General features: G+C 41.5%; 2 protein-coding genes across 6 annotated transcripts; one reads left to right on the plus strand and one right to left on the minus strand.

The window, feature by feature from the left end:
• Nucleotides 1-55: 55 nt before the first annotated feature.
• septin4a (septin 4a) lies at nucleotides 56-4766 on the plus strand. 3 transcript variants are annotated; one of them, XM_079486454.1, is made up of 12 exons: nucleotides 56-334; nucleotides 866-1180; nucleotides 1276-1372; nucleotides 1693-1779; nucleotides 1871-1994; nucleotides 2082-2216; nucleotides 2347-2464; nucleotides 3162-3263; nucleotides 3338-3434; nucleotides 3616-3778; nucleotides 4088-4187; nucleotides 4414-4766. In XM_079486454.1, the coding sequence occupies exons 1-12, from the start codon at nucleotides 314-316 to the stop codon at nucleotides 4471-4473; spliced, it is 1419 nt and encodes a 472-aa protein (XP_079342580.1). In that variant the 5' UTR covers nucleotides 56-313; the 3' UTR covers nucleotides 4474-4766. The 3 variants fall into 3 exon arrangements, with proteins under 3 accessions (XP_079342580.1, XP_079342581.1, XP_079342582.1); XM_079486455.1 differs by having other exon boundaries at nucleotides 72-334; nucleotides 458-1180; nucleotides 4414-4760; XM_079486456.1 differs by having other exon boundaries at nucleotides 72-334; nucleotides 833-1180; nucleotides 4414-4760.
• On the minus strand, nucleotides 4764-24696 carry mntb (MAX network transcriptional repressor b). Of its 3 annotated transcripts, XM_079486450.1 has the most exons (7): nucleotides 24395-24696; nucleotides 17453-18074; nucleotides 17063-17104; nucleotides 16607-16718; nucleotides 9613-9805; nucleotides 8883-8939; nucleotides 4764-7364 (listed from the first exon to the last, which is right to left on the minus strand). In XM_079486450.1, the coding sequence occupies exons 1-7, from the start codon at nucleotides 24465-24467 to the stop codon at nucleotides 6721-6723; spliced, it is 1743 nt and encodes a 580-aa protein (XP_079342576.1). In that variant the 5' UTR covers nucleotides 24468-24696; the 3' UTR covers nucleotides 4764-6720. The 3 variants fall into 3 exon arrangements, with proteins under 3 accessions (XP_079342576.1, XP_079342578.1, XP_079342577.1); XM_079486452.1 differs by lacking the exon at nucleotides 8883-8939; XM_079486451.1 differs by lacking the exon at nucleotides 8883-8939 and having other exon boundaries at nucleotides 9607-9805.

Below are 24696 nucleotides of genomic sequence, written 5' to 3' on the forward strand. Positions count from 1 at the left end.
GACTACTGGAAGTGTGCATGTCACAGCTCTCACTGATTCCACTGAGCCGTTGCCAGATCCCTTTATAATCCAGTGCACAATTGGCCTCAGTCACTGTAGTAGCTCTGTGTGTTTTGCGTGCTGGACCGCTTTTTTCATCCATAAACACTGAAGATTTCAAGTGATTAACCTGGCTGTACCAGTCGTGGATATTTCTGTTCTAACTGCATTGACAAACTGGAGGAAAGAAGAAAAGCAATTTGGATAGCTATTGGATGTTAACTCAGTCGTCTGGGAATGGAGCATTTGTCATCGACCACCGATCGGTTTGTGAATGCGATGTACAGACAGCACGGTAAGGGAATGATTGACAAGAAATGCAGGATTATAAAACAGCAACGTGGGTTTTAAAGAAAGCAAATGTTAATTCTCTCTCTCTCTTTCTCTTTCAACACATGCACACTTGCACATGGACCAGGTCATGAGGTATGGATTTATAACTACTTATTTACCCATTTTTGGCTGACAACTGACATTCATTTACAGTGTTAAGTAGTATGAATGCCATGTCTGTAGTAGCAACCCCCACTTCTCCAACATCTTACTGGAGATGAGAGTATTAGTGTGAGGCATTAATCTGTCTGGACTAACTAAGAGTGACAGGCTGGACACAGAGTCACGTTGTTTGCATTAGAGTTTGTGCAACTTTACTTTCTAAGCTGTACCGTAAAGATAATCTGTGCCTTTTATCCGACAGTGAGGAAAACAATAAAGCCATTCATCTGAGGTAGTAAATAACATGAGAAATGTTAGAGAACGTTTTAACAATGTTTGGAGACACGACTCGTTGGAGGAGAGAGAAAGTAAAAAGTAATGCTTTGTGCAGATATCCAGTATAGCCATTGACGACTGTGAGGATGCCGAACTGGCCTACACCATGAGAGACCTTCCCCCCAGAGCCGCTCGGACCTTCCCTGGACGCGAGATGCCCTCTACGAACAGAGAGATGGATAACAGCACCCGCCCTCGGACCCCAGGAACGCCCACTTTCACACGCCCCGCGAGCAGAAGTGTCCCGGCCCCAGAGATAGAGATACCCCGCCGCGGCCAGCTCAGCTCCATGAGTTCCCTGGAGTCTCCTCTCAGCCCCTCTCGACCAAAAAGTCCCTGGAGTAGATTTGACCCGTATGATTCTGCAGAGGTAAAGTAAAAGCGGAAAGAAGCCCACGAATCATACACAGACAGTTTTTCCATGTAGAGATTGTATCTGCATCTGAGACTTTTTGTCCCTGTTAGGATCAAGATAAGGAGTATGTTGGGTTTGCGACGCTGCCTAACCAAGTGCATAGAAAAACAGTGAAAAAGGGATTCGCCTTTACCCTTATGGTGGCAGGTAATGTCATCAAATATAGTCCAACGTATCTGTGAATTCCACAAGACACATTTTCGCCATAAGGTTGCATCATCTGGATCTCCCGAAAGGCTATGGAAAGACCAAATTCTCATTTACTTTTCTGTGTATTTTTATAATATTGTACAGGGGGGGTCAATCACAATGTCCTTCACCTATATTATTTCTTGGAGGTTATATAAAAAATTTTTCCATTGTCCTCATGCTATTATATTTTAAAGGCCTGTATTTTAAATAAAAACTATTTAGCATAAGAAACCTATTTAAGGTTTTGTTAACTTTCTCTATTTGTATTTCTTCAGGTGAGTCGGGTTTGGGGAAATCGACACTTGTCAACAGTCTCTTCCTCACAGACCTTTACAAAGACAGAAAGATGCTGAATGCTGGGGGTATTTATCCCATTCATTTAGTGAGTACATGCAAACCCTGGGAATCAAACCCGTAATCTTGATCAGTGATGAAATGGTACTTTATACACAGAGCGGATCACACAGACAATAGAGATCACCAAACACACGGTGTCCATTGAGGAGAAAGGAGTGAAGCTGAGACTCACCATTGTAGACACGCCGGGCTTCGGTGATGCTGTCGACAACACGGAGAGGTGCGACAGCGTACAGTAACCATTATCAAGTGATTGTTTTGTTCTCACTACTTATTTCATTCAACAACTGTGGTTTTATTTTTATAGCTGGAAGCCGGTTGTGGACTACATCGATGAACAGTTTGAACAGTACTTTCGCGATGAAAGCGGACTCAACCGGAAGAACATTCAGGATAACCGCGTACACTGCTGCGTCTACTTTATCTCGCCTTTTGGTCACGGGTGAGATTGTGTTGGCTGTGCTCTAAATATCTGATATTGTTCAACCACTTAGGAATTTAAACTCGACGTGTCATTTTGGAATTTCATTCAAGTAATTAGTGACGAGATTTGTAGCCTATTCATTTCTCAGTCTCAGGCCGATGGATGTGGAGTTCATGAAGGCTCTACACGAGAAGGTCAACATAGTGCCTGTGTTGGCCAAAGCAGACAGCCTGACTCCTGTGGAAGTCCAAAAAATGAAACTGAAGGTGCGTGCGTACAGTATATACACGCTGTAAATACACACCGTTGAGGTCATAAGTTATATCAAATTGTTTAAGTTATGATGATCCCTATTTCATAAGCAGAACAATCAAGTTTCGAGTTTGTTGTACTCGTGCATTCATTTTGAGCATTAAGCGAGTTAACTCTTTTTGCATTTATAGTAAGATGATAGGTCTTAAGATAAGCTAAACATTTCAGCTACATCAAGAATGAGCACACAACCTTCACAGAGAGCGATGCAAGTCACGCGTCCACTTTGGCACCTCCCACAATAAGCATAAACACCACTCTTCTGAACGATGGGAACACCAAAACAAATCTTTAAATATTAAAGATATGTTAACATTGTCATAAAACAAGGCTTTATCCTTTCGAAAAACGCATAAAATAACACCTAATTTCAAAATGCAGTTCTAATGCAGTTACACGCAGAGCATGCTGGGAACTGAAAATCATTCTCAACAAATTGTGTTGAATTAACTTAAATTAAGTTACAGTTTAAATAAACCACTCAAAAGGAAGAATTAGTTACAGGAACTCAACTATTTAAGTAAGTTAAAATGTTTATATAAAATACAAGTTTAAACTACTTTAGCTGTTTAATAACTTTGAACATTCGGGTTTACGGTGGGATCAGTGTGTGTGTATTAAACCCAGAGTTGATTTGTTCTCCTCTATTAGATTTGCGAGGATATCGAGAGGTTTGGCATCAGCATATATCAGTTCTCCGAGTGCGATTCAGATGAAGATGAGGAGTTAAAACTTCAGCACCAAGAACTAAAGGTGTTTAAAAATGTGCTCCCGTATTTGTCATGTCATAGAATCTTAGTTTCTAACGTGGTTCTGTTTTGTTTCAGGACAGTATTCCATTTACAGTGATCGGCAGTAACATTCTGGTTGAGAGCGCAGGCAGGCGTTTCAGGGGTCGCCAGTATCCCTGGGGTGTGGTGGAAGGTACATGAGCGTCCTCAGTCAAATCTCAAATTAAAATCTGACTAATGTAATTCTTCATGTGTTCCGGGTCTAAGAACAAACACAAGCAAGCGTCGCACTACATTTTAATCCCATGCATATTGGATGGCAATATAAAGGCTCTTGTAAATCACGCATGCATTGTTTCTGTATGCTCGTTCAGTGGAGAACCCCACCCATTCAGACTTCTTGAAGCTGAGGAACATGTTGGTGCGCACACACATGCAAGATCTGAAGGACGTGACACGGGAAACGCATTACGAGAATTACCGCGCTCAGTGCATCCAGAACATGACCCGCATGGTGATCAGGGAAAGGAAACGCAGGTCGGAAGTATGCACACAGAAACACGTTCAGGAAAAGATTTTCTCGCTCTGTATTTCCTTTGCAAGAAACCGGTGCTGATAGAAACAATGAAGCTTAAGTGACATTAGATAGCTGATGTACAGTCATGTCACGGTATGAAAAGAGTCTCTCTAGATAAAGACTGGACTAGATGAGTCTGATTTCTCCAGATATTATATTTGTGTATCCACATGTGAACTCCTACAGTCAAATTGATAGTTGTTATGTCGATACTAAAGTGCCTCTCTTGTGGATTGTCTCACTGTATTTTGATGATGTCACCCATTCAGTCTTTGTAATCAGCTGAGAGACAGCGCTTCAGCTCTGCCTATACCTCTGGGACCATTGGACAGTGAATCTGAACATCTTATTTGGGAAAAAGACGAAGAGGTAATGTCTCAGCATTTTATATTAGACAAATGTCTTTGTGTCTCTGGAATGAAAGATGTTTCTCTTGCTATGTTAATATTTTTAACATATCATGCTGTTCTAACAAAGCGTTTTTAATCTTTTAAGTGAACCGTTTCAGTCTGGGGTTTTGCATTAGCATTACTAATTCATTTATAACAAATTAGCCTATACTTTTAATAAAACACGTTTTTATTTGTCTTTGCAGTTGCGGCAAATGCAGGAGGTTCTGCAGAAGATTCAAGAACAGATGCACCATGGACATTAAAACAGCATTGCAGTTCTGTGACAACATACTTTTATAATATTTTTTGAACTCAAAAATAGTTTTGATTGAGATATAGCTGGAAATGCGTCAGGTTCGATGCGTGTAACTGCAGTGCATGTGTCATCTTCTTGTGTGTTTTTGAACAAAAGTCCTTCAGAATAATCAGAAAACAAAGTGTGAATGTGCAGCACATTGTTAAGGTAAAATGTGAAATAATTGTATTTTTAAAAGGTGTTGTAAATACAATGTGTTATTGTGTTACAAATGATAAAAGACCAGAACGACTGACTTGTAAATGTCATTAGATTTATTATGAATCGTCATTATGTTTTTGTAGTAATCTAGCAATATTTTATACGTTTTATTACTATTATTTCAGTTAAACATGGTGGACAATTCGATCCTAATGCAGCCCAAAATGTACAGGCGATATATAACTTAAACTTTCTCCATAGGGAAAATGCACAGTTTTTCATATATATTATATGCAATATCAATGTAGAATGAGGTCTAACGGTCCCACCCACATCATACAGTATGATACATGGTCCCAAAACTAAAATGAAAGGGGGGAGGGATTAACATTTAAACCAACCAAAAAAACAACAACAATATACATGCAAAACCAGGCATCAGTATTATCCTAAAATACATCCACGTATATGTGAATGCGTGCATATACCTCACATATACACTTACATTCATTCACATATATATATATATAAAAAAAGAAAAAGAAAACACACTCAATTTCTCAAAGGTTAAGCTATTTTTGATGGTATTTTAAGTGAGTCTGTGAAGCGCAGGATCTATTCATCTCCACATCCCCAAAAGAAGAAGAAGAGGGAAAACACACAAACAGAAAAGGGGTGAAAATGCCAAGTTTTGGGGGCTTTGCAGCAGGTCGATGATGAGGAGCAGAAATCACAGTGTTCAGTTTGAAAGTGACAGTATATAAAGCAAATATTCAGATACTTAGCCAAAGCATCAGCATAAACCAATGGATTCAGACAGGAAAAAAAGAGAAAGAGCAAAGTTTGTGCAGGTTAAACCAAGCGAGCGCTTTTAACAAAAAAAGGTATAAACAGGGCATCTCTGACTGCTAGTGATAAATGGCCTTTAGTCCTGGAAACGGAGTCAATGCAACTGTTTTTAACCTCTTAAAGCCAAATGCTTATACACAAGCCACCTACAACACCACAATTCACAAAACAGCGTGTCAACATAAAAAAGGACAAATGGAAATGACGGACAGAAGGAGCTGCTTCATCCCAAGACTTCATTTGATGTTCTTTTGCTGCTAGTGTGGATTCTGATAATGCCCGACAACATTTGTCATTATCTGAAGTGTTAATAGCGCATTAGGTAGTTTAATGTGAGATATTTTGAGCACTTGGAGTTTATATGCCTAAATGTGGTCATATATGTCTATTAAAAACGAGCACTTGTGATTTGATTAGTTCGTTGCATTTCTTCATCGACATTTTAAGACTGATGCGGAGACCGATTGGCGTATAACATCTTAAGTCTCGCGATAGGTAGTCGAAAAGTACACGTTCGAATTGCTCTCGCGATACTTTGCTATTAAACACGGTTCAGTCTGCGCAGCGCATTGGATTTGAAAGACAGCGATGTCATAGCATCGCGTAGGCAGCAGGTGACGCCATCGGGCTTGATTTGGGGCTTTAGGCACTTGCATTTCCTCACGAGACACTTCCGAGTGACCTGATCTGCTTTTTTCAAGACAGTTTTAAAAGCCCCTGTTAAAAAATGTACCCCGGTCACGTCTTCGTTGCATGCTTTCGTTACTTTTGGGCCAGTTTAAGCACTCTAGTTTTTGATTGACATGGAGGATTTTGTTTTTGTGTTTTTTTGGTGAATGGATGTAAAACAGGAGATCATTGCAGACTTGTATATGAGAGCAAACAGAAAAAGGATAGCACGAAATATAGAGGGAAGGAGAAGAGGACTGATTTGTTTTTAGCACTCCGATCTCACATTACTAAAACTGACACTCACTGTCTTATAATTTAGTTAAGCAAGTGCATTACAAGTAGCGTATACCATTCCAGCGCTGCATGCGATGGCACGCAAGCCCCTTTCGCACGCATCCGGTCCTGATGAAACCCCACCGATGTAAACTGGGATCTAGTCACTCATCATCCAGCTAGCGTGTTTCATCTTCAGTCTCTGGTGAGTTGCTACAGAGAGCTCCTTTCATTCGGCCCCAAAGTCTTTCTGCTTCTTTCAGGCCAGCTTTAGCGTGCTGACGGGAAAGGGGGGTACAGTTACCATAGTTACCGCCTGGCCAACCAGCCCGGTGTGATGATGGGCGACCACCGCTGTTGGCTTCCCCACCATGGCCCCCTGTTGGGCCCCGGCCGGTGTGCCGTTGACCTGGGCATGAGTTTGAGGGTGGTGTGCCAGCGTGTGCGTGATGTGCCCCACCACTGCCGGCTGCGAGACAGCCACTGACTGAGGGTAAATGGCAGTGGGTAGGTGGGTCACTGGGTGCACAGTGATGTGTCCGATAGGCTGGCCGCCGTTAGAGGGCACAATGTGTGCCAAGTGTTTAGGCCCAGCTGGAATGACGTGGTTCACGGCTTGGATGACAGAGGCGTGGGATACAGACGCATGAGTGATGACTGTCGGCTGAGAAGGGGTGAGCATGTGGGAAGGTGGTGCAGGAGCGATCGCCTGAGGGGTGACCACTGCGGGCTGAGGCTGGGTGGTTGGAGCGGCAGGTTTGTGTTGGATGGAGATGTGTGTAGAGAGGATGGTGGGCAGAGGCAGGGCGGCACGGGGCTCTGGCGGCAATGGCGCAGGGGGTTTGGGTGGCGGAGACGAGAGGCTGTCTTCCTCTATGTCTTGGTCAAAGTTGTCTTCACCCTCTGTAAAGAGTGAAAATTGGTACAGGTTAATAGAATTTTAACTGCATGGGTCTCTTTTTGTCCCACATTTATTAAAGATATAAATTGTAAGATTCATTTTTTTATTATTAAATTAGCTTAGCAAATTTGTTGATATAAAAGTGTAGTATGAAAATTATTTAGAAATCAAAAGTTCTTCCGCAGGCCAAAGCTTTAACAGCATATACTGTAGTCCATCTGCAACAATGTCTTTTTGATGTTCAGACACTTGAGGGGTCCAGTCATGATGAGGCCATAAGCAGGAAGTATACTATCATATGATATCATACCAGCACAGATGACTCTGTAAAGCTGCCAAATTATAACACGGGCAAGTGTGTTACTGAAGAATGTTGAATGGCCAACATTATTGAACCTGAATGGTGTTGTTACGCAAATTGCATGCAGAGAGGGCATTTACATACATAAAGTCTGAGTCAACAAGATACAGTAGCAAAAGAATTGCCTGTTTAATTCTATGACTTGCTAGGTGAAAACTGTTGATTTTTTTAGTTTTTTGTGCCAAAAGTCACCAATCAGTAAATACAACTGGATGAAACTTTTTTTTAGAAATGTAACGGATGCTTCCCGTGGCAAAAATGTAGATGCTAACATGATGCTAGCCCATTAAAAAAATGCAAACTTGATATAGCATGATGCCAACATCTGGATGTTTTAGCATGATAACATATGACATTAAAATATTTTAGCATTATGCTAGCATTATCTGACATGCTTTAACATGATTCAGCATGATTAATCTTGACTTTACCATGTTTTAACATGATGCTAGCATGTAGATGAGGTGTATAAGCTGGCTCCTAAAGGTTGCTAAGGTGTTTTTTCTATCGCTAGGGTATTTCATCTGGTTGCTAAGCCTTGTTAGGATGTTTAAGACATTTATTCTGTGTCCTTGTGTATATATACACATACACTCACCTAAAGGATCATTAGAAACACCTGTTCAATTTCTCATTAATGCAATTATCTAATCAACCAATCACATGGCAGTTGCTTCAATGCATTTAGGGGTGTGGTCCTGGTCAAGACAATCTCCTGAACTCCAAACTGATTGTCAGAATGGGAAAGAAAGGTCATTAAAGCAATTTTGAGCGTGGCAGGGTTGTTGGTGCCAGACAGGCCGGTCTGAGTATTTCACCATCTGCTCAGTTACCGGGATTTTCACGCACAACCATTTCTAGGGTTTACAAAGAATGTTGTGAAAAGGGAAAAACATCCAGTATGCGGCAGTCCTGTGGGTGAAAATGCCTTGTTGATGCTAGAGGTCAGAGGAGAATGGGCCGACTGATTCAAGCTGATAGAAGAGCTACTTTGACTGAAATATCCACTCGTTACAACCGAGGTATGCAGCAATGCATTTGTGAAGCCACAACACGCACAACCTTGAGGCGGATGGGCTACAACAACAGAAGACCCCACCGGGTACCACTCATCTCCACTACAAATAGGAAAAAGAGGCTACAATTTGCACGAGCTCACCAAAATCGGACAGTTGAAGACTGGAAAAATGTTGCCTGGTCTGATGAGTCTCGATTTCTGTTGAGACATTCAGATGGTAGAGTCAGAATTTGGCGTAAACAGAATGAGAAAATGGATCCATCATGCCTTGTTACCACTGTGCAGGCTGGTGGTGGTGGTGTAATGGTGTGGGGGATATTTTCTTGGCGCACTTTAGGCCCCTTAGTGCCAATTGGGCATCGTTTAAATGCCACGGCCTACCTGAGCATTGTTTCTGACCATGTCCATCCCTTTATGACCACCATGTACCCATCCTCTGATGGCTACTTCCAGCAGGATAATGTACCATGTCACAAAGCTTGAATCATTTCAAATTGGTTTCTTGATCATGACAATGAGTTCACTGTACTAAAATAGTCCGCACAGTCACCAGATCTCAACCCAATAGAGCATCTTTGGGATGTGGTGAAACGGGAGCTTCGTTCCCTGGATGTGCATCCCACAAATCTCCATCAACTGCAAGATGCTATTCTATCAATACGGGCCAACATTTCTAAAGAATGCTTTCAGCACCTTATTGAATCAATACCACGTACAATTAAGGCAGCTCTGAAGGCTAAAGGGGGTCAAACACAGTATTAGTATGGTGTTCCTAATAATCCTTTAGGTGAGTATATATATTATACCCTTTAAAACTCAAATGGGCGGATTTCTGCATGAATGTGTGTGTGTGTGTGTTTTGTACCTGTACCTGATGCCGTTGATGTAGAAGCCTGGTCGTCTTCGGGCTGGACCGTCTGTCTGAGGATCCTGTCGATCTCCATGATGTCCATACACTGACTCAACTCGTTCTTCAGCTCAGCAAGTCTCTGCTGGGTGGCGATCTTCTCCCGCGCCAAGCGCTCCATCTCGTGCTCATACTCCTTTTCTTTTCGTTTTAACGTCTGCAAGAAATGCTAAATTACACTCCGCTCAAACACACCCCAGGAGTATTGTCTCTGTTATTATTACATTATTATCATTATAATGACTCATAACATGAATGCTCATTCGCCCACAATCACACAATTTTTACAGTTAATGGTGGGTGAGATATGACATTCTTCCTGTGTTCAATAAACAAAGACATTTATACAGGTCTGGAACAATAGTAATTTTTAGGTGAACTATCCCAATTCTCAATTATATAATCCAATTGAATTAGTAGTATTGTTTTGATTAAATAATGTTTGCATTTTAAAATTGTAAACGGATTTTAAAACATACATTTTAGTTTTAAACATGTTTGTGTGACTTTTAAACAAATACAGTCTTTAAGAAACATCACTGCTATTCTGCTCCACAGAAATCAACGTCACCAAATTGTTATTCACTCCTCAATAGCTCTTCAGCTGTGACTACATTTTGATATTCATTGTGCATTTTCAGAGCAGAAAATTCCTGCCGTCTAAATGTTATTCCCATGTGTGGAGAACACATGCTAAGCACTGTAGGAAACGACGCGTGTGTAAATATGTATCTAACAACTAATCTACAAAGCATTTAAAAACGAAATAAATAAATAAATGAGAGGACAGAGAAAAAGAGAGTAACAGTGTGTTTTGGAGTCACGATGGAAAGAGAGGGATGTGGCAGTGACACAGGCAAATGACTTGCTGACCCACTTTTTGCATTAGTCAGCTGACTGAAACATCAAACCAGGCTAACAGGAACAAACCGTTGAGGCAATTTCACCACTATAGCAAGAGCAGGTATGTCTCGCGGTTAAGGAAGGTGTGGAAGAAAAGCAGACGTGCAAAACCTGAGCGCAGAACTGCTCTGTGACAGCATGTTCAACATATGTGATCATGCGTAAAAGTTGTAGATTTTTAATAGCGCAAAGCAGTTTACACTCCCGCCCCATCTGACAGAGCCCGGAGCACATGATGACTCCGACACACATCGGATGGCTTTGTCCTCCACCTCTACCCCATTACATGCCAAAGCAAATATGTAACAGCACGGGCATGTTGGCTACCAAGAAACAGGAGCCTGCTAGTCCAGAAAAATCTTAAGCAGTCAGACAATGAGCGTGTATGCAGATGATGGTGGTAATCATGTGTATGGGGTTATATAACTCAGTGATGCTGTATCAAGAGAATATAAATGTGGTCAATGCAGTAGGTTGAGAGTGCAAAGACAGAGAGAGAAAAAGAGAGAGGGGGAGTCTGCCCTACTGAAGCCTGATCTAGGATTAGTCAGATTGGGCTGCCTTGCATTAAACCCCCTGTACACAGCAGGTCAACATTGAACAAACACCCAGCCAAGCCAACATATGGCATTTCCTGAATGGACAATGCACACTATGCTGTTTTATATACATATGCAAACTTTCACAAAATATGAATATATACATATACAAAATACACAAATCTAAAAACTAGTTTAATTGATTTTACAAGGTTTTATAAAGAATCTGTCATTGAATTGTGTTTGTGCATAGCTCGCTGCCTTATTGCTAAAGTATTCTGAGTTGTTGTCTGCGTGTTGCTAGGGTGTTCTGAGAGGTTGTCAAGGCGTTGCTAGGGTGTTCTGGGTGGTTATCAGGGCACAGCTAGGATTTTTTGAGTGGTGGCAGGGTGTTGCCAGGATCTTCTGGTGTTCTAGGTGGTTGCAGGGTATTCTTAGTGGTTGTCGGGATGTTGGCTATGGGGTTCTGGATGGTCGCAGGATGTTGCTAGGGTGTTCTGGGGGTTGTCAGGATGTTCCTAGGGTGTTGTCAGGATGGTGCTAGGGTGTTCTGGGGGTTGTCAGGATGTTCCTATGATGTTGTCAGGATGGTGCTAGGGTGTTCTGGGGGATGTCATGATGTTCCTAGGGTGTTGTCAGGATGGGGCTAGGGTGTTCTGGGGGTTGTCAGGATGATGCTAGGGTGTTCTGGGGGTTGTCATGATGTTCCTAGGGTGTTCTGGGGTTGTCAGGATTTTGCCAGGGTGTTCTGGGGTTGTCAGGATTTTGCCAGGGTGTTCTGGGGTTGTCAGGATTTTGCCAGGGTGTTCTGGGGGTTGTCAGGATGTTCCTAGGATGTTGTCAGGATGGTGCTAGGGTGTTCTGGGGGTTGTCAGGATGGGGCTAGGGTGTTCTGGGGTTGTCAGGATGGGGCTAGGGTGTTCTGGGGTTGTCAGGATGTTCCTAGGGTGTTGTCAGGATGGGGCTAGGGTGTTCTGGGGGTTGTCAGGATGGGGCTAGGGTGTTCTGGGGGTTGTCAGGATGTTCCAAGGATGTTATCAGGATGGTGCTAGGGTGTTCTGGGGGTTGTCAGGATGGGGCTAGGGTGTTCTGGGGTTGTCAGGATGGGGCTAGGGTGTTCTGGGGTTGTCATGATGTTCCTAGGGTGTTGTCAGGATGGGGCTAGGGTGTTCTGGGTGTTGTCAGGATGGGGCTAGGGTGTTCTGGGGGTTGTGAAGATGGGGCTAGGGTGTTGTCAGGATGGGGCTAGGGTGTTCTTGGGGTTGTCAGGATGGGGTAGGGTGTTGTCAGGATGGGGCTAGGGTGTTCTAGGGGTTGTGAAGATGGGGCTAGGGTGTTCTGGGTGTTGTCAGGATGTTCCTAGGATGTTGTCAGGATGGTGCTAGGGTGTTCTGAGGGTTGTCAGGATGGGGCTAGGGTGTTCTGGGGGTTGTCATGATGTTCCTAGGGTGTTGTCAGGATGGGGCTAGGGTGTTGTCAGGATGATGCTAGGGTGTTCTGGGGGTAGTGAAGATGGGGCTAGGGTGTTCTGGGGGTTGTCAGGATGGGGCTAGGGTGTTGTCAGGATGGGGCTAGGGTGTTCTGGGGGTTGTGAAGATGGGGCTAGGGTGTTCTGGGGCTAGGATGTTGTCAGGATGGTGCTAGGGTGTTCTGGGGGTTGTGAAGATGGGGCTAGGATGTTGTCAGGATGGTGCTAGGGTGTTCTGTGGGTTGTCAGGATGGGGCTTGGGTGTTCTGGGGGTTGTCATGATGTTCCTAGGGTGTTGTCAGGATGGGGCTAGGGTGTTCTGTGGGTTGTCATGATGTTCCTAGGGTGTTGTCAGGATGGGGCTAGGGTGATCTGGGGGTTGTGAGGATGGGGCTAGGGTGTTCTGGGGGTTGTGAGGATGGGGCTAGGGTGTTCTGGGGGTTGTCAGGATGGTGCTAGGGTGTTCTGGGGGTTGTCTGGATTTTGCCAGGGTTTTCTGGGGGTTGTCAGGATGTTCCTAGGATGTTGTCAGGATGGGGCTAGGGTGTTCTGGGGGTTGTCAGCATGTTGGTAGGGGGTTCTGTGTGTATGTACACCAAGGCTGCATTCTATTAAGAATCTTGCTTTCAGTATTTTTTTCTGGCACACTCTGGACACATCACATTAAAGGGACTGTGATACTTTAGTTACTTAAGTATTGTTTAATAAACCAAAATGTGGTTTATTATGGTGCCATGACAACATTAACACTGATAAAACCAAGACTGAAATCCCATCTGAACAAACCTCACTGCAATACACAAAGTCATTTATCTCTTAAAAGAGTGCACATAAAACGGGAACTGAATGACCCCAGGTCAGTTTTGACGAATCCCATTTTTTTGTGTGTGAAGCAACTGAATAGACATCCCTACTGTCTAGATATATACAGATCCCACTGGATATCACCACGGCAACAGCTGGAACCCGCCATGATCTCCTTGGCAACGGTGCAGGGAAGGAGCAGCGTGGTGATGAGAAGGTGTAATAGCAACGCAAGGGCTAATGCTACTGGTTCACACTGACCTCACATATCACTCATTGCGTTAAAATTTGCGTTGTATGACAAACCTTAAGTAAGACAAACGTAAAAAAACAATGCTTTATAAATCTATATATGAGCCAGACCAATAGGGAGTACCATTATATGAGCCATCACTTGCCCTATTCAAAGCATTATTACAGCAAATTCTGGTCTTGTCAATTTATGCAAAAAATTTTTAATTTACCAATAGACTGATGAATTCACCAATTTTAAACTGAGTGTATAAGTAACAGTGTCAAGTATTCCATCAATTCCAGAATCGTCCTAAGTTTTCAAACATACAGTCCTGTTGTCAAAAGTGATGTCTAACTTTGGTCAATTGACGTCTTCACTTATCTTTCAAATATATCATTAGATATGTATTAAAACTTTGTATTGATAACGTACAGTTATACTTGGAGAATAAATTGAAGCTTTCTTTGAGATCTTTGAGAAGAATTTAATGAGGCTTGGCAACAAATTACACATATGCTCAACCTTAGCCCTCGAAAATGACTACAAAAAACTGCCACAAAAGAAAATAAACAAGTATTGATAACAGATCAATTGCGGCTAATGTTTGCTTTACCATGAAAGCTTTGTTTTTCAATGTATTTTTGAATAAACCCATATTCCGTGATATGCTGTATTTAGCTTTTTTTGGCAAATAATTATTGGCTAATAAATATCTTGTTTTATTCATTTTGAACCAAATGTTGTGAATATTTGTATATGTTTACAAATATTGTTGTGAATATTTTTAATATTGGTCTGGCTCATATATCGCAAAAAAATCGGCGTGTTTTCAGATCAACTCTGATGGGGTCGGTCCAAGATTTCTGCTGTCAATTGATGATAGCATAGAGTCCAATTGTGCCTATATTACATTACTCTCTAACCAGCGGATTTAAAAACAAAAGAAAGACGGACAGTTTTTGGCTGAATCTAAATCAAAATCCACAAAGTAAGATTCAGTCTGCAGACACACGCAGCACATGGGGAAGGACTCCCTGCTGTTTGCTGACCACTCGCTCTATTCAATGCGGTATCCATGGTTACCACACCTTACAAGGCCATGGCCCAGAAAAAGCACACATCGATGTGAACAATGATGTGTCACCTACTTTACGCAAGCATGCCAGACTGCATGCATTACATCAATCAAATATTATTTTAGGGTGTTTTCTGCGCTATTGTTTTATTCAAACCGGCTTCAGAAGGTATACAATCTAGCATACACACACTGCGAGCCAGAGAGAGAGAGAGAGAGAGAGAATAGGATGATCAGTACTGAGAAGCTGACGTCACTGAGCTAGCGCTCGCCATGTGCTCACGGCTCACGTGGATGCGGGAGCAGGCGGAGAGCGGGTGAGGGCGGGACGGGAGAGAGATCTTAAAGCTGCAGTTGCGTGCAAGGAGGCGGCTCACATTCCCCCGCTTCTGTTTATCAGGGCTTTCTAATCATCACTGACATGGGTTTTACAGCTTTTGAGAGCTATTTAGATCTCAAAGACTTGCCATAGGAGAAATAAAAAAGGTAATTTAATGGTTGCTGAATATCATTTTAAGACCATTGCGCTTTTCTGTTATGATATCTGCATAACATTAATGTTTTAATATAAAATACAGCTGAGACATTCATATGCATGTTTATTAAAAAGGGAAGATACATCGTTGACCAGAAAATAGGAAATTATGAATATAAAAACATTCAGATAAATAAAGAAATGTAATATGTTCACCAGTTATTAAACAGATTGTATGCTCAAAAAAGTAGGTTTTAAACATACTGAAAGACTAAACATAAGACATTGAAGGTAGAGAAAACAGATCGGAGAAATGGAAAAAAACAGGCAGAACTCTGAGGGAAGAAAACAGGTTAAGAAAAATGATGGAATGACTCGGTGATCCGGATGTTTTGGCAGATGCATGACACAATTCTGCCAGAAAAAAGAGCAGAAAATAAGAAAATGTGTGTGAGTGGGAAAGACAAATGTCAGTAGGCGAGAGAAATATAACAACAGATCCCCACCTCTGATCTATTTCCAGTGCTTTACACAATTTTTTGCCCACAATTTGCTATAACATTAAACTGTTCTCTTCTGCTAGAGCTAGAATTAAATTTGGCATTCAACTTCCGAGGATATAATATCAAACAGCATGTTTGACCTGCAATCATGTTGTGTTGATCACCTTCAAACATTAACTTTTACAAGCGCAGACATATCACAGTTCACACCAGGTTCTGAATCTGCACTGAAACTGACCTCTGTATTTGATCCGTGTAAGATATGACTGATGTAAATCTGATACTTCGTTTTACTTACGGTCTCAAGCCCCTAAATATCAATAAACAGAAGTAAATCTATAACCGAATCATGTGAGATATTTTGAAATCGTTTTGTCGCTGTCCTTCCTAAACCTCAGATGTCCAAAGTTTTCAGGAAATGAAAAAAAAAAACACTGTACTTTTGAAATGATTAAATACGATGTTGTCAAGCGCTATTTAATCATTTTTATAGGTTATATATTTGCAAAACCCAGAGACGACCATTAGAGTGACTAATAATAACGATTTATGGCAAAAAATTAAAGTCACAAAATATGGGATACAAGGTTTCAGATGGACACCAGCAACATAATAACTTTGTGTATGGAGAAGAAAGTAATCCACAGAAACACTTTTCGTCTCCGCACGTTATTATGGATATTTCCAACTGTAAGACTGCTGAACTTAACAATGCATACATTCAACAATATTACCATTATTACACATAATCTATAGATTAAGAACTATTTACTATATTTTGAGTATTTTGCTGATTCTGTGTAAAACTAACCCAAGGTCATGGGTTTCGATCCCAGGGATTGCACATACAAATGTATAGAATAATGCAATGAAAGTCGCTTTGGATCAAGCGTTTACCAAATGCATATATGTAAATGTCACAAAAAACGAATTTATAGCAGACACGTTCGATTTACCTGTATGTAGCGGAGAGCGCTCCTCAGGACACTCAGATTCGAGGTTTTCTTTTCATCTACATTAGGAACGTTCCTCTTGAGGGTCTCGAAACATTCTTTAAGATGAGCTCGTCTGTGGTCACCAGAGAGAAAAATGTATCATTACAGGCAACTTTGCCTAGGAGTTCAACTGAACATTCAGGTTTTAACAGATGTTTGGGTAAAGCATGATGGTGATGGAAATAACGGGCGACTTTTGTGTAAGATGATATTTGTTTAACGCTTTTAAACCAAGAAAAATAAATAGCACCATAATTGCAAAAGCAACTGAGAGTTTGTGACATTCTCGACCTTTTTGCTACCAACCCAGAGATTATCATCCCTTAGACTGAACCAGGTTTAAAATCTGAGTTTTAAATAATCGGTTACTGTTCCTTTAAAAGAATAAACGTGAAAATCTATGAAAAGTCTACGCACCTGTTCTTTTCCAGTTTGTTGTGAACTTCTCGTGTCCCAGCACTACAAGAAACATTGATGTTTTTAGACCGCGTGGAAACTTTTATGAATCAAGCCATTAATTGCACATTATTGTCTAAAAATGAAAGGAACATTTAATCTTAAAACGATTACAAAAGGATGAAAGAATAAAGACTGACACGGTTTTCATATTCTGTGCACTTTTCCTTTGAACGTTGTTTACTTATTATCTCAAAGATAGGAAAATTCAATTCTGCACTTAGCAACAATACATGGCATGCACCGAAGGGTAATGTTATACTTCATCGTACGGGTCACCGTAGGGGACACTCAGTAAACCAATTTTGCAATTGTAACCCAGTTTCTACATGTTCTTCAGTTCAGACTCACCCTCCCGGTCTTCTCTTCCCATCATCCATGACGGCTCCGTTAGGCCTGGCCGGCTGGTTTGTCTGCACTTGACCCAGTATGGGCTGAGGTTGGGGTAGAGCCGGCTGGGGCAGTAGGGCGTGTTGTTGCGATGGATGTTGAGCGGGGATGATGGGGGCCGAATACGGTTGCAGCAGCGCCTGCATCTGTTGCTGTTTTGGACTGTTGTTGGACTGAGGCAAACCGCTGGCTTCCACTTTTATGTGCGCAACTAAGTGACGGTGTTGCTGCTGTTGCAAAGGTAAGCTAGCATCTTTGCCATTATGGCTGAGGAGAGGGGCTGCTGGTGAAGATAAAGCCGCGGCTAAAGGCGTGACCACCGGAAGAGGGGTGGCAGTCTGAAGGGGAGGTGCCACAGGGTTGGCAGGGACCACTGGGATGGGAATGACAGTGATGGGAACGGGTGGTGGGAGGGGAGGGGGCGGGACCACCGGAGGGTGGTGCTGGTGATGGCGGTGCGGCTCGAGCCGCGTATCTTCCGCCCATGCCACGTGGTTGACTTGCACAGGTTGTATAACGGGGGGTGATAGTTTCTGCTCGGCCTCGCGGGACAGCAGGTCCTTCTCTTGGCGCTCCTCTTCCTCTGCAGGACACAAATAATAAAAACAGATTAGGATGATTGTTATTTTGCATAAAAAAAAACCAAAACTAGGATGGAGGATAAACTTGCACATAAAATTTCCAAATATATTTATTATATTACACTCACATTATTATATACTACTATGCCGGATATTCAGCTTTACTCCCACAAGTTCTGGTTCCTGTCTGCATCGCTGCCTGCGGTTTGTTTGTATCACTGCACTTGCACTTTGTTTTAATATTAGTGTATTTTATTATCGTTACTGTCCTTGCTAACTTATCCTGATATCTCAATAGCCCTGTCCTGGTTATTTACTTGAAGATCTTATACCAAAATTGATAGCTAACTCAACACAGTTAGCATAGCATTAGCGTGCTAGCTTGCTTTCTGTTTACACTGTTGAATATCATTTTGCCTTCTAGTTGTCTTGTGTGCTAACTGTTTCTCTTTTAAGCATATATAATATGATTTATCGAGCAACCTTTGTAAATTGGAATTACTCTTCAAACACGGTGAGGTATGGCTTCTCCTCTTATTATTGTTACTTGCACCTCATGTCAAACGTTTAGCTTAGCCTTCTCTCTCAGCTGCGAGGGCTTTACATGCGATAAATGGAGGGAAATAGCTAGGCTGACAGTGAAGATCTCAGAATTAGAGTCTCGATTCCAATGTTTATTTGAGGATAGTAAGAGTGTAAGGACCATAGAAAACACTTGATGCGGGCAATGTTTGTGTGCACAGCTCGGTTCCGGTTGAAGATCCCCTCAGCTGGGAAACTTTGTGACTTTGAGACAGCATTGTCGCAGGTCAAAACATCACTCAGCCATTCCGATACAGTCTCGAACAGGTTTGCCCCACTCAGTGATGCACCGACTGAGAAACCTGCTGAAAGTGCCCTAGTTACCGATGATTCTATTGTTGGGAACTCTAACATAGATTTTGAGATCGTGATTATTTAACACAACTTTTTGTGCACGATTTGAACAGATCATAAAATAAACATGTTCTGTCTGACAGAAACATGGCTAAAGCCAGATGATTATATTACTTGAAATGAGTCTGTCCCTCAAGATTATTAAACACACTCACCTTCGTAGGCCTAATCATACTTTAGATTTAATACTGTTTTACGGTATAAATCTGGATGACGTTAAAATCCTTTAGCAGAGCAAAGACACTTCGGATCATTATCTGGTATTATGCTTGCTTTCATACTGGCGTATGGCTGCAAATCAAACTCATTTTTAGAAATATGTTAGGACAATAACTTCAACTACCAAATGTGTGTTTCTTGATAATCTGCCTGAATTGTCTCAAATCTCTAGCATGAGTAATAAGGTTGAAGATCTTGACTTTACCATTGAAAATTTTAACTCCACCTACTCGGAAACGCTAGACACAGTTACTTCTCTGCGCTTAATGAAGATTCAAAATGGCAGCCCGACACCGTGGTATGACGAACACACTCTAAAGAAAGCGGCACAAAAATGGAGCGCAACTAAGAAAACTAAATTAGAGGAATTTCGTTCAGCATGGAAGGATAGTATTAAAAACGTCTGGATCCGCCTACTTTTCATCACTAATAGAAGAAAACCAGCACCACCCTAGGTTATTTAAAACAGTGGCTAAATTAACCAAAAATAAATCGTTAGCAACTTCTGACTTTGTGAATTCATCATTGCTATACTGATATACAAACTAATTCACAAATAAAATCCACAAATATTATAACTATGTTACTAGAAGTGAAACCCTAAATACAAACAACTAACTATAGCGCCCCTAAGGAGAAATTGCTATTATTTTCTACTGTAGATCACGAGGAACGATCTAAAATCATTAGATCACCTAAATCAACAACATGCATGCTAGACCCTATAACTACAAATCTACTGAAAGAGATGCTCCCAGAAATTATATATCCTCTTATTAGCATAATTTACTCATCTTTGACACTAGGACATGTTCCTAAAGAATATAAGGTGGCTGTTATAAGGCCCCTTGTCAATAAACACTTAGTGCTTTATCTAAAGAACTTAGTGCTGCATTCAACAACATTGACCACAGCACGCTCCTACATAGACTCAAAAATGATGTCGGCATTAAGGAAAGAGCTTTTAAGATCTTTTTTAAGATCTTATTTATCCGACCGTTTTCAATATGTAAGCAATAAACAATGAGCTGTCACGCAAATCGCAAGTCCAGAACGGTGTACCACAGGGCTCAGACTTGGGGCCTATGCTCTTCGCATTATACTTGCTACCTCTAGGAGATATAATAAAGCGACAGGAGTTAGCTTTCTGTTATGCTGATGATACGCAACTTTATACAGTATTTCCTCGAAGCCTCATGAAACACAGCAATTCCATTGAATAGTGGAATGCATAATCGATATAAAAAACTGGATAAGTAACAATTTTTTTATTACTGAACTCGGACAAAACAGAAGTGTGATTTATTGGACCGAAAACTGCCAAAGGTAACAACCAAGAATACTGCATAACTATTGACGAGATGTTCCATAAAACCCTCATCGTGGGTTTTGGGTTCCACGCCAAGTTTGCATACTGTTTTTCCCTGTTTGTCTGGCCGGGGGGCTGCTAGAATTGTAAAGTTTTATTTAATTAATATCTGTTTAATATTTGACCTGTGTTTCTCCTTATCTTGGATGTGTGGTTCTAGGTGATGGCCCCTTTGTGTGTGTGTCTGCGTGCACGTTTGCTTGTGTTTCTGTGTGTTGTGTGTTTTCACCCTTTTTGTTTTATCTTGTATAACCTTATATGTTTTGCTTATAGTCAATATGATTTCTTGTACAGCTGCGTTGCAACAATGAAAATTTTAAAATGCGCTATATAAATAATGTGGACTTGACTATATATTTTCCCCATGGTACTGTTTTTTTCCTTTGCATAGCTAGGGATCCAATTAATGGTAAGTTATGAAACAAATGAAAGATTTTCGCTGATGTCTATGGTCCAATTAAAACGTTCCCATGGTCTAAATTAATAATGCAGACGCTGACAACGGCACGCTGTGTAGACAAACACAAAAAACCCTGCAATACAATACTTAAAAATCGATATTCACACATTACAGGGGTTAAAAGAGAGGCTTAAAGAGTCCAAAAGAAAAATGTCTGAATGATCTGTCTCTTTAAGAGAGAAGCCCCTGCAAGAGATTTGCCTGGTCTCCAGCTGTAGAGAAGTGACTTCATGCAGCAGTCTGCACGATCTCAAAGCCATCCTTTGGTATGAGGCTGGGCCGCAGCGTCTGCAGCCTGAACGGTTAGACCCTCGCCATTGGACGTTTCCAGTGATTGACAGGTGGATCTACCATAAAAGGGGTCATGTGATACAGCTAAAACAAATATTATTGTTTGTTTTAGATGTACACACGATTTAAGGTTCAATGAAAGCTGTATTTACCACATACGGTGCATGTTTGTATCTCATCTTTGCGCCGCCTCTCTGAAAGGCGCTGATTTTTACAAAGTCAAGTTAACCAGTGCGTAGTGATTGGTCAAATACTGCAAGCGTGTGACGAAAATATAACACCTCTTACTATATTTGGAACATCAGGTTCCAAAGCAATTGTACTGACAGGTAGGCCCACCTTACGTGTGTGTACATTTGGGCGGTCTTAGCATTTGCTTTTAGAAAGAATGCATCTTTGGTTCAGACACTTGATTTTTAGCAATTTTACATGTCTAATACATGCATGGGCAACTTATAACACACCGAAGACACAGAAAAACAAATATTCGCGCCATATGACCCCTTTAAGCCTAGTGGATAAATATTCAGCTACGATACAGATCCGACATTTGAATTTTAATACGAGGGGGTTGAATTTGGGCAACTGTCCAAAACTGTAATTTGCACCACAGTGATACTTGTGTACAGGTGAACGCGGCATAGACAAAAGGGTGACCTGATGCAAATGAATTTCAAGTACATACAGGAATTCACCTCAAAATATCAACTGTGAAATGCAACGGCTTAAAAATGATCCAGAATAAATGAATGAATGCTACATATTCATGCATGTTTAAATTGTTATGTAACACTGGCCGGAAATACAGAAACTGAAATGCAGTATGTTTTTCTCTTGACATTTAAACACATACTAAATACAAATGAAAGGCTTTTTAGCAGGAAATGGAATGAAAAACACTCGTCAAATACAGTCTTGAAGCCTTGAAATGAACCGTGTCATTGTGCAAACACCATAGAGACGGGCTAATAAGCTCTGAACAGCTCTGTGTCAGAATAACTCTATGAGTGCACCTCATTGCTCTCCAGAAATAAGCATGCAAAGCTCTCGAGACATCAGACAACAGATGGGATACGATGGTGGTGGTCCACAGGACATTTTTAACTACACAGTGAAGATTAAAAAGTGTGTTTCTGCCATGGTTATCAACATGTGGAAAATGTGTAACTAGAACAAGGAACCTAACATGCAGCAGGTTTAAAAACATAAAACACACACATCCCATTATACAGGCTATAATGCATTGCAGAAAACAGAAAAAATGACCAAAATGACAGTCCAAAACAACCAACCAGACCAGAGAGGCCTATATGACTTTTAAAAGGCTTTAAACAATAACAATGAATGATCTCTACTTCCACGCAAACAAGACAGATTACAACTTTAAGAGACAGTGACACCAAACATTTAAATTATGAATCAATCACGTCGGTATGACTTTCTTTCTTCTGCAGAACACAAAAGAAGATATTTTGTTGAATGTTGATAACCAAATAGACTTCCGTTGTGTAGCCACATATACGACATTTATCGAAATTTCTTCTTTTGTGTTCCACAAAGAAAGACACAGGTTCTTAATGACATGATGGTGAATAAATAATGACAAAATCTTAGCTTAAAGACATCTTACATATGTTGAAAAAATTGGACATACGAACAATAGCATCCGTACGCAATGCCAAGAACCATTTGAGTTTTGTTGAAATAGACTCAAGCATAAAGTCCACAGAAAAGTATGAAATAAATGTGATGCACCTAAAAAAGGAACTTGCTACTTAACGATTATTTGTTTTAATGTGTGAACAGATAACGTGATCCGATAACACACTGGACATGTGAAATGTCACGTCCATTTAATTCGACAGAAAATACGAGAAACTGTTCTCTAAATAGGCTCTGAATAGATGTAAGTGGGCATTTTGGGGGGCACAAGGTCAAACATTCTGCAAGAGTGCAGACGTATAGTGAAAGACCTCGAAGAGTTATTCAAACCGTGCCAACAAATGCGTTTACAACCTCATTCATCTTTACTCCAACAAACTCGGTTTGCAGACAGAGTCGGCTCAATAAACCCCGCACGCATGAAATATGTACATTATATAACTTCTGCAATGTGGGAGGGTGGCGTTGCCCTATTTTCTCCCCAGTTGTGACCTGCGCTAGTCGGGTGGGCTGTCTTCAATGAGAAGAGAGGGAGGGGGTCCGGCGCGCACGTGGTCGAAGAGGCGGTCTTTTAGCACGCGGTATTTGCTGTGGGTGTGGCTTAACTGACACGTCGCCTAGAGAATGAAACAAAAAGCCCTCGCGCAGTTTAAAGCCATAAATACACACCCCGTCACAGTATAACCTTTCATTCGAGCTTTTGTGCGAGTTCAGACCGAAACGCGGTTCGACAAAACGCCAAAGACTTTGAGGAAGCGTGAAGGGAAAAGTAGGCTGGCCTTAAAAGTCATGAGATAACCAGTCGGCAATGTCATTACGTAAAAAAAACCTTTGGTATGTTGCCACCGCCCAAGGGATATAACGAAATACGACGTTCGCTTACTTTCGCATTCGTTGTGTAATAATGACGACTCTTTAGCAATACAAGGCGTTTAATTATCGTTGGATACATTCAATAGAGCCTATATAAATTCCATATGCATAAGTAACGTTTGACTAGAAAAAACGACGCGCCAAGAAACAAGTATGTGTCGGGGATAATGTACCCACCCACCGCAGCGCTATCGAGTGAGTATAGTAACGTTAGCACACTAAATATAGCAAGGATTTAACCCGGAAACCGAGTCAGCGAAATATACCCTAGTCACGAAGACTGCACCCTACCAAGAGTCGAAATCCACGTAGAGACCCCCGAGACAAAGAGCTCTTATTCCCCGTGCTTACGATAAATCGCCCCCCCCCCCAAGAATATGTATGTGGTTATTTCGTGTGCATGAAACAACCGGCATGAAAATGCAACAATCAACGGGAATTCACACCAATCTCTCCTGGAGACCTATGCAACCATCCTCGGTTCCCCCCGCAGTTCATTCCCCCCGCCTTACCACGTGTAATCTGTTGTTGCTGGGCTTGCCACTCCAAAAACCTGGCCGCTTCCAACAGTGTATCGATACTCATCTTAAACACCGACGCGACGCGCTCCTGGTAAAAATATACGCAAACCCCGGTGCGGATATGTGCGGTTGACTATTCACAGTAAGATCCGCTGGCTTCCAGAGACAGTCATAAGACATCCAGAGCGCTCCCGAAATACATCAGAAACACATTACGTTACTTCACTTGCAACAAGATGGCGATTGGAGTAACAGAAAACACAACAAGTCTAAAGACATACCATTCAAGGTCC

This window comes from Barbatula barbatula, assembly GCF_947034865.1.
Source record: "Barbatula barbatula genome assembly, chromosome: 22".
NCBI lineage: Eukaryota > Metazoa > Chordata > Actinopteri > Cypriniformes > Nemacheilidae > Barbatula > Barbatula barbatula.